The sequence below is a fragment of the Canis lupus genome, chromosome 29 (assembly GCF_003254725.2).
Source record: "Canis lupus dingo isolate Sandy chromosome 29, ASM325472v2, whole genome shotgun sequence".
Lineage (NCBI taxonomy): Eukaryota > Metazoa > Chordata > Mammalia > Carnivora > Canidae > Canis > Canis lupus.
Window position 1 is genome coordinate 5,216,773 of NC_064271.1, and position 16,260 is coordinate 5,233,032.

At 42.3% G+C, this 16,260-nt stretch overlaps 1 protein-coding gene across 2 annotated transcripts in view; it reads right to left on the minus strand.

Moving 5' to 3' along the window:
- Nucleotides 1-14,423, minus strand: part of OPRK1 (opioid receptor kappa 1) — a 30,162-nt gene extending 15,739 nt beyond the window's left edge. The window contains exons 1-2 of one of the 2 annotated variants that reach the window (XM_025477732.3): nucleotides 14,266-14,423; nucleotides 13,573-13,869 (exon numbers count right to left, since the gene is read on the minus strand). In XM_025477732.3, the coding sequence (XP_025333517.1) occupies nucleotides 13,573-13,829 (257 nt within the window). In that variant the 5' untranslated portion in view covers nucleotides 13,830-13,869; nucleotides 14,266-14,423. Of the gene's footprint in view, nucleotides 1-13,572; nucleotides 14,010-14,265 lie in introns of those variants that run through there. The other variant, XM_035708350.2, reaches the window with a different exon arrangement.
- Nucleotides 14,424-16,260: the final 1,837 nt, after the last annotated feature.

Sequence of the window (16,260 nt, forward strand, 5' to 3'; positions counted from 1 at the left end):
TGTATCCAAGATAAATGCAGTAGGTGACCTGACTCAAAATGTGTGACACATAGGATCACTCTCAGCGTCCCTCTCACCCTCCCCCCAAATTCTCCCCTTCTTCTTTTCTTCTTGCTAGGAAGTGGTTTGTCTGTGCTTGGATGAAGGCATGGTATAGAATAGCACAGTCAGTATCTGTCGATTTCCATTTTGATGCTCTGCTATCTAAACAGTGCTTTAATCTGAAGAATGAGGAGTTTATTTTAAAATATGTTATCTTTTACCTTTACAGATTTCACTCACATATTATTATGTGGCCTATAAGCTTTAGAAAGTGATTAAATGTGGGATGCCTGGGTGACTCAGTTGGTTAAGCATCTGCCTTCGGCTCAGATCATGATCTCAGGGTCCTGAGATAGAGCCCCCATGTCAGGCTCCCTGCTCAACAGTAAGCCCTCTTCTTCCTCTCCCTCTGCTCCTCCCCCTTGCTTGTGTGCTATCTCTCATAAACAAATAAATAAACAAACAAACAAATAAGTGATTAAATGTATATGGCCAATGCTCAGAGCATAGGCTTTATAAAGGCACAGATAACTAGGGAAGTCCACCTACTGAGACAGAGCAAATGTTTCCAATGAGCAAGACTGAAATGCTATCTTTTCAAATGTTGGCTCATTTAATATGGTTTTATGTTTGAAAAGTTCATCTTACAAGCCAATCTCCTATTTTTTTCAACTTTCTCCCCAAGAATCTCTGATATAATCAAAGATTGTGGTCGGCAGAGACTTGGACTTCTGCAGTCACATTTAGTGACCCTTACTTTATGAAGTAAGGTCCCCTCTTATTTTATGAAGTTAGATGGATGTTCCCGGCCTTATATAGTTGTGTAAGCCAGGGTTCCAGTCCTTATTTTTCCCTCCAGCTGTTAGATTTTGGAGAGGTCACTAAAAATGGAGCTTCAGTTTCTCAACTATAAAATGGGAAATATAATGCTTACCTCATAGAACTCCTGAGATAATTGATGGAATCCTCCTAATCCTGAGAATATGTCTAATTTATTTTATAGTCTTCAACTCCTCCCCTTCTCTTATGTATGTGGGAGCGATCAGTTACCACAAGAAGAAAAAAAGAACCTAGTTCTTAGTTAGAGCCACGGTTCAGCTTGAATATGAAAGATAATAGTAAAAATGATGCCTGTGACCTTACATGCTAGAAGAACGTGAATGGTATGAAATATGAGGTATGATAAAATATAATATGCATCTTTATCAAGAATAGCCAAATTATGAAAAGAGTCCACGTGTCCATTGACTGACAAATGGATAAAGGAGACTTGGTATGTATATACAATGGAATATTATTCAGCCATCAGAAAGAAGGGAATCTTGCCATTTGCAGGGATATGGAGAGAGCTAGAGTGTATCATGTATGCTAAGAAAAATAAGTCAGTCAGAGGAAGGCAAATATCATAAGTGGAATTTAAGAAACAAAACAAATGAACATAGGAGAAGGGAAAAAAAGAGAGAGGGAGGCAAACCATAAGAGACTCTTAACTATAGAGGACAAACTGAGGGTTGCTGGAGGGGAGGTGGACAGGGAGACGGCTAGATGGGTGATGGGCATTAAGGAGAGCACTTGTTGTGATGAGCACTAAGTGTTGTACATAAGGGATGAATCACTAAACTCTACACCTGAAATCAATATTACACTATATATTAACTAACTAGAATGTAAATTTAAAAATTGATGCAAATTACATATATATATATATAAGATGCATCTTTAAGTAATCAAAAAATGATGAGTGATTTTTCTCTTAGCTTTTCAAAACTACTTTTAACAAATAAATGTATGAAATTGCTTAAGGCTTGAACTTAGAAAGAATTCAAACCTGTCATCAAATCTCAGAATAACAGAGATAAGCTCCTATAACAGAAATGTCTACAAATTACACTAATTTTACTATACTAATTGGAGCAAAAGTTCTTGCTCCCAGAGAAATAAGCTCTTCCCAGACCATTCATGTAGGAGCCTACCACTGTCACCATCGCTCAGGGCCAGAGACACCTACCAGAGACCTAGAGACATACATACCTGTGCCTTCCTGCCATGGAGACCCCTGGATCTTCCAGCATCTCTATGTCACAGCATCACTCTCATTTTGAGATGGTTCATGTTAATGATGACAATCTTAGTAACCATTTATTTCAAACACTCCCTCTGTCAGACTCCGATGTACATCCCACATATTTATCCCATTCAGTCTCCATTGCAACTTCATCTGGTAGGTATCAGTTCCTTTTCTACAGAAGTCACCACTGAGAATCACTGGAGTTATGTGCATTGCTCAAAGTGATACGTTATAAAAGCATTGCAAGACTCAAACTTGGGTGCTGGTTGCCACTTTCTGCATTCTTAAACCCTCCCAGAACTCTATAATTTACAAAGGCCAGTGCTTTGATCTCCATGTATTTTATCTGATTCTCACGACAACTGCTCCTCATGGTTAGCCAGGAGATTTATGTCTTCTACCTAATATTAGTGAAGTGAGTTAGACTCAAGTGAGTAAAGTGATGTTTCTAGTGTTAGCAAAGGCTCAGTGGGACCATCTGGAAGGGGTGGCAGGGCAAGGCCTCTCTCCTAGGGTTTTGGAAGACACTTATAAACCTACCACATCAAAATGGAGAACCAAAGGTATAATTCAAAGTAGTGAATAAACTATGAGTACAACAAATATTTACTGACAGTCTTTTATATACTACAGTGGACTTTTATATACTACAGTGGACTCTCACAGTGGACCTGTGAGAGTGTGATAATAAGACCCTCACCCTCAAACTGTCTGGTTGAGCACTCTGGTATTGTTAGCATTTAATCAAACTGAGATAGTAGCTAGTCCTTTCAGTCAAATGTCCCCTGAGGGAAAAAAGTAAGCTTTCTTACTATGATAAGATATGAAATTATTTTCCACTTCATCCACCCTGCCTTACAAAAATTTTTAAGTATTTCAAGTAAAATGGCACCATCTGAGTGGGAAGTTTCGGCTCATATGGAGGTGGGCTGGCAGCAAGTGGTTGCACTTTTTAGCGTACACACCACAGGAGCATATGGCACTAAAAGAGCAAAGTCTGTAGGCTGTCCTTGCTACACTTGTCAATGTTATAAGCCTGCAAATGATGGTAAGATGTACCAGACAGGATGTAGGGAGCAGGCCAGGAGGAGGCCTAGAGTGCTGAGTCATGAGGAAGGTCATCACTTGGCAACATGGCAGAGGGTATCTCCAGGAATAAGAAATGCTCCCCATCACACATTAGCACAAGATGTTCCTACTGTATTTTCTTTACAGAGAATTGAGGGGTGGCTTCTAGATTGGCAGTCATACATGAACAAGGTTGTCTGCTGAGCTCTCCCAGGTTCCTGGGAGAGCCTGGCACTTGCCACAAGAAAAATGAGGCACCAGCAGGAGGAACATTGACCTTGTGACACAGCAGTCTCACATCTTCTTGTCCTTCCCATGTGCCTGCTGTGCTCAGACACTGTGCAGTAGAAGAGCTCATTCTTGAATTATTAGCATCCCCTGCTCCTGAAGTGCATTGCCTGAGTGCTTTTTTATTTTAAATTTAAATGATATTTCTTTAATCAGGAACTCCTTTTTAGCTTTATGATAGCATAATAAATCCTTAATCTTGATAAGTAATCACCATATATATTTAATTACAATTAACATGTAATAAATTACATGTTTTCCATTTTATTGAATCGTTGCTTTTAGCTCTCATTTGCAATTGTCCCCCATGCTGAAAATACACACACCCTCCCTTCTTTCTGGTTATATTCAAGCTTCTTCCCCTGTCTTCATCATTCATTATTTCAACACATTTTTAAGTCTCTGTCCCATACACAGCAATATCCTGGGCATTGAGGATGACTGAAAAACTCAATATATGGACCATGCCCCTGCGAGATTTCCAACTGACTGGCTCAATTACAACTTGAACCAGAGGAAAAGACAGAAGGGAAGGATCAGCAGTGAAGAGATTGGACACATTTTAAAGAAGACAAAACCCGGACAGGATCTTGCACTTTGAGGAGGACTTGGATTGAGAGGCTTTCACGGCTACAGTAATGAGAGCCTGGCTGGGATGGGGAAAAGTGTGTCAGGTCCCACAGAAGACCTTGAATACCAATAGGCAAAACCATTTTAAGCATCCATTGAGGGAATAGTCTGTACAGATTCTGTTTTAGGAACTTTATCTGGCAAAGTTGTCATGATGATTAAATGAGACAGTCCCACAAAGTACTCAGCACACGAACTGGTACTTGATGACAGCTCATTGGATGCCAGCCCTCAGACTCACTATTGCTGCTGCCAGTATCATTGCTGTTGTTACTACCTGCCACTGTCCTAATAACCTAACCTGTATGACAGTCCCATAAAATACCACTGCCCTTACTTATTCTGAAGAATAAGCAGTCTTAGAGATGATTCTCAGGGGTTCTCAGAGTCCATAGCTAATCAGCAAGGAAATTCAGGATTGTCATTCCAAAGTTTCTTAAGGAAGGAAGAATTTTACTAGAGAAATAATGTGATTCTATGAATTATTCCGGCAGCTAAAGATTGAAAAACATTCTGATAAGTGTGGTTAAGTATGCGCCATGAGGGTAAAAAACATTGAATATGAAGAAAGGGGGGTATGAATCAAATAATACTAATATAAAACACTAACATGCTGCCGTCAATGAACAAATGCTGTCATGTACATTATAGTGTTACAGTTTTTCACAAACAGTGCCCATTGTTTGGGTGAGGAGCCAGAGTAAAGAGGAATTAAATGGCTTGCCTGAGACCACAAATTAGTGAGACATGAGGGAGTAAAACATGTAGCCATTAAACTACAGCTCCAAAAGAAGGAAACAAACAAACACCCTAGTGGTCATTCTTCTGAAATGACCCTTTTAGTACAGCAAATACCTACAGGCCAACAAAATGCACCTGAGGAATCGCTGTTTGGTCTGGTGAAAAAAACTAGTGTGACCAAAAACTCCTGGCCCACAGGAAGCTGGCCACTCACTGTCTCACAGCACTACAGCTGCACTCAGGTCTGAAGACCCTCAACACACCAAGTTCAATGGAAGGAAATTTTTGTGATACCTAGGAAAATGCAGTTCTTTTAAACCAACAGTGGAAGACTAGCATTAACAAGAGACATGCTTTGACACTCTTTTCTCTGTGTTGCCAACAAGCGTGATTTATTCATTTCCCTGGGCATGTTTTCCAGATACAAAGATTTGGATTTTATGTTTTAAATGATCAGAAATGATGTTTTAAATGATGGCTTTACTGATGTGAATTTTCAGAAGAATTTATTTGAAAACATAATGAGTTTGCTTCATTAATTCTCCAGATAACTTTCAGTTCATTTCGATAAAATTAATTTGCTATGTCTTTTTGGACTACTTGCTATTGAAACATTGGTTCCTTACTAAGGGGCAATAGCTTATTAATTTTTAAGGGAAGTAAAGGAAATTCAGTCATTGTTTTTCCAGTGATCTGACTCTGCAATTGAATATATTCACTATATTCACATTCACTATGTGAATCCATAGATTCACACAGCTGTCAAGCCCCTTTAGTTCCCCAGAAATACTCTTCCATATGCAAAGGGCAAAGGTAGAAAGAACAGAAGGACAGAATGTGTCCCTGAGTTCCATGACTGTCACAACCTCAGAGACCATACTGGCAGTGATGTACAGTCAGAATGGTAGACATGCATTTGTGTTGCATGGGAGGCAGGCTGTCCATGCAGGGTGGTTGGAGAATGCAATAGCTGGTGCCCAGGACCTCCTTTTCCTCTGTAGGCATGGCCCTGACACCCAGAATGAATATTCTAGTGTATGCAGCTATGCACACAGGGTGAGAGTTTATCATGCCTGATAACACCCAATAGAAAACTACAAATCTCACGTGATTGACTTGTAGTTTCTCAGCCTACAGCTATCTAGATACTTAGAAGTGCACAGATACCTTAAATGATTTTTCCAATTTTATACAGAAAACTGACCAAACTAAGGGAAGCCACAGAATGCTGGCAGAGAGGAGGTAAGATTAAAGATTACCCTTCCATGCTGTCAGAAGGAGATGGCCCCTTCACTGGGCAGAAGGTAACTCTGTAAGCAGAGAGAGTTTAGTTGTCTTGTGAAGTTAAGTTAATACTCAGCAGGAGCTCAGAAAAATGTTCCCCTTGTAATAGAGGATCTCTAAATGCTCACAATACTAACCATTGTTAATCTGAAGGCTTCCTTCACCGCCTTTAGACCAATTCCTTTGGGATCTCTCAATTCATCACATATTCATCATGTGCCATCTGTTTTTCTTGTCTTTCACCTGAATTCTGACCTATGGGGCCAGGGAAGGGGTAAGTGTTTAAACACACACACACAAGCCTTTTATAACATCATCCCCACTTCTAAAATCTATTCTCTTACATGAGTTTTCCTTATCTTAGACATAAGCCAGCATCCTCTCCAAAGATACAAACAAACATAAATGGGCTGATTTTCTGTAGAGGAATAAATCTTCTGTTAAATAGAGTTTTGAGCCTATATTACTTTCAGCACTGAAACCTTAGAAGAAAGACTGTCCGGCAGCCATACAATTTTAGGTTTTGGCACTAAAAGCAGAGCCCCCCAGGACAAGGATAATTGAGTATGTCAAGAAGTTAATCTGGAGTGAGGAAAGTGCCAACTGCACAGCTCACACAAAGATACTGCTGCTCAAGAGATACAGCTGAATGATTAATGGAGAGGAGCAATCATCTCCCAGCCAGAAATAAATCCCTTCTAAAACTAACTCTAAGACAGGCACCAGGAAAAATTGTAAAGTCTCATAAAGTCAACAGAATCAAGAAGTGATTTTGAAGACTACAATTTTGCCTGGAGTCTGTTAAAGGTTGGGAAATCTATATCTGATGACCAAATAGGGTTTATTTCTCTATAATTCTTTCTTTTTCTGATTTTTTGAGAGGAGGAGAGTGTAGCTGGTTAGTCTCTGGTCTCTGAAACAGATCACAAGGATTCGGATTTCAGCAGCATCACATGTTCCACAGGGAAGAAAATTCCATTTTGCGAATCCATATCACCAGTTGCAATGAAATAAATTCTCTCTTTTAAGAGCTTGTCAAGTAATAAAATTACTTGGAGAAATGCAAGATAGGCATTTTTGAAAATCATTTCTGGAGGGATCTTTACTATGCTTACTTTAAAAGAAATGTTCAACATTTATTCCCAAGAGAGGACTCAGGATAAATGAGAACATATTTTTTTATCAAAGTCTGAGGTAAGATGGATGTCAGATAGGGAGCAGCACCAGGTTAATTATACCACTATGCCTCTGCCTTTTCTTCAATGTCTCTCTAGGTGTAGTCTGGTGATATTATCCAAGATAGGATACAGTGACATTTGAGAGAATATGGAATGTGTGTGTACATACAACTGCCGTGATTGCAATGAGAATCTCCCCAAGAAACGGACACCCTGGATGGAAAAGAGGCAGGCACTGCAGCAGACACTCTGTTTGGGTCACCTCACTTCTTCCCACCTCCTCAATTCAGTGATAGCCACACAGTTTTCTGAGACTGATACAACTTCAACCAGGGGACTCAGACTGACTCAGGGGTGACCAGAGCCTATATATCCTATGTAAGCTAAGATGGTCTCAGCAGAGTGGGACATCTGTCAGTGGCTTGGAGAAGAAATATTCTGCCTCCCAATTTTTGAGCAAGAAAACATATAGCCTTATAGAAAACAACCTTTGTGCCCAGTAACCTTGGGTAGGTTGACTGCCTTTGAAGAAGAAATTTGAGTTCAGGAAATGGAACCATTTCCAGAGTATTTTTGTGGCTCTGTTTATTTTTTCTAAGTCCCTGATAAAGTTGCCACTTTTAGGAAATTTCAACACTGCCCTCTGAACTATAGGGAAACAAAAGTCCACTCTCAGGGCAAGGGTAGCAAAAGACTGATCCCCTAGAGGTCTTTATTGTGGTAGCAATGAATTAATGAAAGCTAATGAGAAAAGAAAAATGCAAAGCTTAAAAGATTGAGGGCTAAGAAATTTTGATTCCTGCTATTTTTGTCCTAATAATTTTTTATTTATACTTACATTTAACTTAAAAGGAAGCATATAAGAGTATAGTTTTTCTTCAAATTAAACAAAAGAGAACATATATACATACTTATTATGAAAATTGAAACTTGAGAATGTTTTCTTAAGGGGAACAGAAGGGGGATAGGAAGTGTTTAGGGCTGAATTATGTCCCTCAGATACATGTGTTCAAGTCCTAACCCCTCAGTACCTCAGAATGTGACTGTATTTGAAGATAGAGCCTTTAAAGAGGTAAAAGGAGATAAAATCTAGGTAAAATGGGGTCGTGAGGGTGAGCCCTAATCCAATATGACTGGTGTCTGTATCAAAGGAGGAGATTAGGGCACAGACATACACAGAAGGAAGACCATGTAAGGACACACGGAGAAAACAGCCATCGAGACAAGCCAAGGAGAGAGGTCTCAGAAGAAACCAACCCTGCCAACACCTTGATCACAGACTTCTAGCCTCCCTGTGAGAAAGTAAGTTCTGTCGTTTAAATCAACAAGTCTGTGGCACTTTGTGATAGCAGTCCTAGCATGCTAATATAGAGGAGAACAGAGGCTTCCCTGAGAAAGAAGTTCTACCTGGGGCCAGAGGCCTGGCCTGCCTCTCCTGATGCCTGACCCCCAGGTTTCAGACTTGCTCAGCCAGCTCCATGGTTGCAACCCAATTCCTTGCAACAAATCTTTTCACATGTGCATCTCCTTCTGGTTCTGCTGTTCTGATTGAATCCTGACTAATACAGAGAATATGCAAAGTGAGGAGAGAAGATCTGAAAAGGCTCTGGAAGATATGATCAATTAAGAAACCCAAGAGGAAGAGGCATCAGTGCTGCAGACAAGAGAAACCCCGAAGATGTGGTAGGAAGTCAAGGAGGGTGCTATCAGAGGAAGCAAGGGGCATAAGATTGGTGGAGCATACCAAATCTCCACAGAAATCAAGGGACAGTCAGCCTAAAACGAGTGGCTGAAACATGATGCTCTGGCTTTGGTAAAGGAGCACCAGGGAGGGAACCCAAGGGCACAGTCTGAGGAATAGAAGATGAGAAATTGAAGAAGCAGGATTATCCCCCCAAGAAGCTTACCTACAGGTAAGGAGGATGAAAAGACATTAGCCAAGGGAACTCAGAAAAATGGAAGGGTGATGGATAATGATCACTTGTAAGACGACAGATGCTGGACTATATCCAGATGCTTATGGGACAAAAGCAGTGGTGAGGTTGCAGATAGCACAGAGGGGAGATAACTAACACAGCAGAGACCTCAGGAGAGCAGGAGGGGATGAGATTCACCTCTCAGGAACAGGGATTTGCCCTGGATACAAAGAAGGAAAGATCTCTGCAGAGACAGTGTGGTATGAGGGAGGGTGGCTGCCAATGCACATATGTAGGAAGAACACTCCCAGCACCTAGACTCTAGTGTCACAGGGAGCTACCATGATGAAACACGGTCAAGAAGATGACATGAGAATTAGCACCCATTAAATTAATTTGGATTTTGTTTGTTGTTTTGGTTTTGGTTTGGTTTGTTGGGAATGGGAAAAGGAATTGGCTCTTTCTGGAAACAGGAGAGAGACAGAAAAACTAGGCAGACTTGGGGTCAGATACACTTGAAGGCAGTGACTTTGCCCAGACAAAGATAAAACGGATTTTATTCACCAGCATTCAGTTCACTGGGTATAGGAACAAGGAATATAAGGCACTGACTTGATCCAGGGTCAAGGTTCAGTAGAAGACAGCCGCAGAGGACAAGAAGTCACGGCAGCTGAGTGTATTGTCAAGAGAGGCTGCGGCGATGGTTTGTGGTATCCAGGCAAGGTAAGAAAAAAGAAAGAAAGTCTGGGAGAAAATAAAGGGCTACCTGGCAAGAAATTATCCACAGGTTTGCAGAAGTGGTATAGTGAACAGCAAACTGACGCACAGGCTCTGTGTCATTTGGGGTCCACAATCAGCATGTGTGACCTTAGTCAGTTTATTTAATCTTACTTTGCCTTCATTTCATCATCTGTTAAATGGGGATGATAATACAACTATGGTTGTGAAGAGTAAATAAAATGATTTCCATGAAGTAGGTAGCTTTACTGGCCTGGCATATATTTAGTGTCCCTAAACTTTTAGTCATGTCTGCTACGGGAGGAAATAGCCATATGCATGGAAGTTGTGGGAGAATGGAAGTTTAAGATGTCATGTCATAGGTGAGACTGCCTGGAGAGATCGGAGATGTGAATGTGGATGGGCATCATAGCATTCCCCACAGGTGACCTACATGGGAAGAGGTGGAGAGAACACAGGGTTAGGATCTTAAGTGCTGTACCCAGGGGCACACCCAAGGTGTCAGTAGAAGCCAAAGACAGGGATCTATGGCTGAGGTAAGAACTTCCCACCCCAGGACCAAAAACTCCAAAGCCTGGTGAGAAGGGAGGCTGAGTGCTTAGTTATAAGGTTTTCACAATGAAAAGTTCCTATGCCCTAATATTAGGCAGTTATGGTAGTTGGTACATATAAAATGATGAAAACCCTTGAAATGTTAAATATACTCAGAGGATACTGGGCAGCATTTCAGGCATCCAAGATGGGAAAGCTATTTGTAAGACAGGTCTAAAAATAGTCACAGCTTTTTCCACAACCCTAGCTTTCTCCTTGGGTCTGAGCAGGCCATCTTGGACTACATCTGCCCCAACATCCAAGCATCTAAACCCCATCTCTAGAATGATGTCCTAAATGACTGAACCATGGCCCTTTTCAATGAACAGTGTTTTAAAATAGTGTCCTCAAAAGTGGTCCTCCATCTTTTTAAGCAATGTTGCTCAGCCCTCAACATCAATTATAAAAGTTGCATTTGAATTCCGTATTCCCGTTCTGCTCTCAATTCTGGTGTGCAGACACTAGCCACCTCTCTCAAGTCTTCAGTTCCTTCTTCTTCTGAGCAAAATAAACCCACTTCTACTAACCTTCCTTTTGAGGTTTTATTTTTCAACTCTTTGGGCATCTCTCAGTCTTAACCAATACCAAATACTCCTTAATCCTCATAGCTATAGATATAAGGAAACAAATGTTTCAGTACATTGGCATTCCAGGATGATTCCTCACTTTTCATACTTCATTTCCAACCAGTTGGGAGTGAGGTGGGAGGATGAATGATGTTACCTGAACCAGCTAACTTTTTTTGGATTTTTAGCTGAATTTATCTTTTAATAAATTTTGATCCTGGATATCTTTTGGATGCACACACACACACACACACACAGAAGCACATATATAAAATTATATATTGTATATATTATATAAATATATGAACAATTGATGAGTACTATATTACTATTTATAATGGTGATTATTCATTATATATAATTACATATAATTGTTATATATTTTTATATTTCATTTCTATTTCTTCATATTCATATCCGCCATTAAAAGTCCTAGTTAATCTATAATTCTGTTTTTGGGCAGCCTGAGTGGCTCAGCAGTTTAGTGCACTTTCAGCCCAGGGCCTGATCCTGGAGACCCAGGATCGAGTCCCACGTCAGGCTCCCTGCATGGAGCCTGCTTCTCCCTCTGCCTGTGTCTCTGCCTCTCTCTCTTTCTCACTCTTTCTCACTCTCTGTCTCTCATGAATAAATAAATTGAATATTTAAAAAATATATTAAAAATATATACATAATTCTGTTTTCATTCTGACATTTCTACTGTTCCCCATGGAGTTGTCTTTGCACATATTTTAGGATTCTTCATTCCTTTTTATCCTACTTTGTAGGGCTATATAAACAGTTGTTAACAACTAAGAAGCTCTTCTCAAACTCAGAACTTCAGGTGCTCTTTCAAATAACAATAAGATGTATTCATTTTACTCATGCACTTAAATATGATATAAGTAGGAACAGAGTTGTTTCTTTTCTTAGCATCTTCTTTTTGTGTAGCAGTGTTTTATTACAAACTCACAGCCTCTGAACCAAAGATCTCCTAAAACTTTTAATTGTAATTGAGAACACAGCTGTCTTCTTTTCTTTTGGTTGCTATAATCTTCTCTCTAATGGAGAGCAGCCCTGAAATTACTAAAGACTTTGGAAAACAATGTGCTTTTAAAATATTTCCTCCCTCTGTGGCCTTTACTTGTCACAGATAGGATGCCTATAAAATGCAATACACAATCATGGAAACCAAGGCTACCAAGCTACAAATGCTAATTGTAGATGAAATGAGCTTTATAATGTGTATTTGGAAGCTTAAATGATGGGTTTTAGTTCTGGAGTACAGATGAAGATAAAATTCTCAAACCTGGATAGACAGATGAATGGGCATTTTTTATTATGATGATTTCCCAAGACTCATGCTATAGATAATGTTCTTAAGGTTTATAATAAATAAAGAACTAAACTAAAGCTAGAATTTTTTTAAAGATGTAGTTTTTATTCATCACTTCAATGAACAGTGACTCTGAGTGACTTGTGTCCCTTATTTCACAGGAACTCTTCAAAGGAATGTAAACTCTTTATTCACTCTCAAAGGTGTATTTCCAAAGCATTAACTCTCCCAGAAAGTGAAATATTTATATCAAAGAGTATCGAAAGCAAAGTTGAGATTTTTTCTTTTTTTCTTTTTTCTTTTTTCTTTTTTGTTGTTGTTGTTGAAAGAGGCCAAAATAAAAAATCACTTCACCTACCAGAAAATTAGCAGATATGGGTGGGTATTTGGATGTTTATAATAGAAGCTGACTTCAATGTAACACCAAAGAGCAATAAAATAAAATCATCAGTTTCTCTCCATGGAAAATAAGAAGCAAAGCAATTTTTGAAAACCTCCACAATCCACACTTTAGAGGATAAATATTAGATGGCTTATTTTTTAAAAATCACTGAAATTCTAAGTAAATGAGATAACATTTCAGTACTAAAATGGCGCGTGGATGGATACTAACAACCCTAAGGATATATCGGCTTTTGCTTATAAACCGTAACACCAATCTGATGAGTCACAGGAAATTCTGAATTATCTCCAGTGCATTCAATGGGCTTGAATTTTACCTTAAAAAATATTTGCAAAGGACAGAACAAAGTGCTCCGAACTAGTGCGGGCAACCAGGCAAAAAGGCCAGGCAAAGGAACTAGTTTCCTTTCCAGAAGACGCTGACCTTGCTCCACACCCTAATATTTTCCATAACCATAGTTTTCAGTAAGGGTTTTTTTTTGGGGGGGGGGGAGGGATGGGAGGGTCATTTAAAGCCTCAAAACTCCCCTGGCTGTTCTATTCGCCCCCGTGCAACCTCAGAGTCCCTCACCCAAAACTCTTCCAGGAATCCTTTACTTCAAAGAGGCCGCCCTCGGGGGCTCTCCGAGGTCCTGCACCGCGGGCAGAGCCCCGCCACCGGGCTGGAGCCCCAACCGCGCGTCCTGGCGCCAGGCGGACCTTCCCTCCCGACCCCAGCCACTGCGGCGCCGGGACCCGCACTCACCGGATGATCACGAACATGACCAGGGAGTTGCCCACCAAGCCCACGACGAACACCACGGAGTAGACAGCCGTGATGATGACGGGGATGGCGGGAGAGATGTGCGCGGACTCGAGCTGCGCGCCCTCGGAGCCGCCGCTGTGGTTGCCTTCCGTCTCGGCCCAGCCGGGCAGCCAGCCGCTGCCGTTGGGGAGCAGGCAGGTGCTCGCGGAGCAGGTGGGGCCCGGCTCCCCGCGAAAGATCTGGACCGGGGACTCCATGGTCCGGCGGCCGCAGGTGCAGGGCGAGCAGAGGCAGAACCTGCGGGGCGGCGAGAGCGAGAGAAGCTGGACCCGGAGAGGCAAACTTGGCGGCACACGGGCCAGCGCCGGGGGCCAGCAGCCCGGGGCGCCGGGACCAGCCTGATGCCCAGCCTGATGCCCAGCCTGATGCCCACCCGGCGCACGTCCCCGGGGGCGGGAAAAGGCGGGCGCCTGGCGCTACCCGCTCGACTAGCACAGCGGACAGCGCTCGCTCCTCTTCCCCGGCTCCTGCAATCCCCTCCAACCCCTTCCTAGGTACGACCCCTCCTCCCGCCCCCGCCCCGTGAAACCGTCCCCAGACTGCTGCTCTGAGCCCCCAGACACGAAGAGCTCTCGAGCAAGGAGCCGTCGCTCCCCAGGGCTGCTCCTAGAAAGTCGAAAGCCCAAAGCCCACCTCCGGCTCCCGGAGACCCGCGCAGCGGTCTCAGCCCTGGAGTCGCGGCGCGCCCGCAGCTCGGCGCCCTGGATGAGGCACCTTCTCAGCCCAGCCCGGTCCCCGCGGCTCAGCGCGGCTCAGCGCGGCTCAGCGCGGCTCCCACGGCCCGCGGCGGCTCAGCCAGGCGTGCGCTGCAAGGACTCGGAGCGCGCGGGCTCTGCGGGCGGGGAGCTCCCCGGCGCCCCGCCCCTGCCCGGGCCGCGCCCCCAGCCGAGGCTCCCCGACCACCAACTACCCAGAGCCTCAATCAGCCTCTCCTGGGCGGCCCTAAGACTAGCAGCTGTGCGGATTAGCTTTAGCAGTAAGGGTGTGCCTCCTCAGTGCGATTATGCATCTGGATTATTCATAATAAAGTCTAGAGCTACTGTGGGCATCGTTCTCAAGACATGTCTTCTTTCAAGAGAGGAGAAATTCTGAATGACGCATCCAAATAAAGTGGCAAAACAATCCAATTAGAGTAAGACCGGGCCATCAGATATTAACGATTTAATATACGTAAATAGAATATTTCTGTTCATTCTGTTCCTTTCATTCTTCTCTGAGATGACACACAGACTGGCATCTCAGGTATTATCCGTATTTCGTGGTTATTACCTGCAATGAGTAAGACACTCTCCTTACTCAGGCCTCGGCGCTGGGCCGGGAGTTGACATTGTCTTTCTCTTTTATTAATCCCTGCAAATCCACTTTCCCTTCACTGGGATGCCTTCTTTATAGAGCCCCCAAGAACCTGAACCCTCATGGAGAAGTTCAGTCATCATCATTTCTGTGCATAACTCCACCAGTCCAAGGATATCTGTCAGATTCTGCTGAAATGTCCCCTCAGGCAAAGAGACCCAGGGGATGATGAAGACAAGGAAGGAAGGCCAAAGTTGGCTGTACAGGGGAGCCAGGACTCAGCCACTGAAGGACAGTGGAGAAGTTCCCCTTTCCAGACTGGGTACAGGAATCAGGATGCCTATACAGTCATTCCATTCATCAGTTGACCGCAGAAGAGAGCTTCCACCTTGTTTCAGATATTGTGACTCCCAAAAAGGCATTTGACCACCAGAATCTTACTACAACCTCGAAATACACAGCTCTTCTTGGCAATGTGATTCGAAGAACAACAGGAAAGCTCTTCTTTGCCCCCACAACATCTCTCCAACCCTGGGGCCATTGGTGTTTTGAAAAGTATTATCAGATCTTACATTTTTTTTAGGTTTTGATTGCAGATTTTCTTTAGAAGATAACAAAACATGGGAATGATGGAATCTCCATGTGCCTGAGGGTCCTTCTCTGTTAGGAAGATGGCTGACAAATCTTCTCCAGATAAATCTCCAGTTGTTTGGGAGCTCATTTCCTGCCAAAGGGATCCCAGGTTACCACCAAACCAACCCAGGAAGACATTTTGTTTGAAAACTAAGCAGTATCCAACAAAGAAAATAAAAAGAGTATGTTAAAGGAAAATAGCTAGGAAAGAATTATTCATCTATCTTTCTGTCTACTACCTATTTATGATTTCATGCATTGAAAATACATACAACTGTCTCTGTTCAACACACTTTTGAAGGAGTATTTACGATGTCTGTCCTTTTGCACTCACTGTATTGGTTAGTTTTTGTTGTTAAATTTAGTACACAGGTGGCTTATACAGCTGGTAACATTACTGAATTGAGCTCAAACACAGGTGTTTCTGTCTCTTACCATATGCTGATTACACAGAGTGATTTCATATAAGGGAACAATTACAGAGCCACTCTTCCCCGAAGGACAAAACATATATAGAAGGGGTTATTTGGAAAGGACAAAAAAAGAATAGAAAAGGGAGAAGCAGACTCCCTGCTGGATCCCAACGTGGGGCTGGATCCCAGGACCCTAAGATCGTGATCTGAAAGCAGACGCTTAACTGACTGAGCCACCCAGATGCCCAGTTTTAAAGAGGTAAAAAACTTTAAAGAAGCTTCCAAGTTG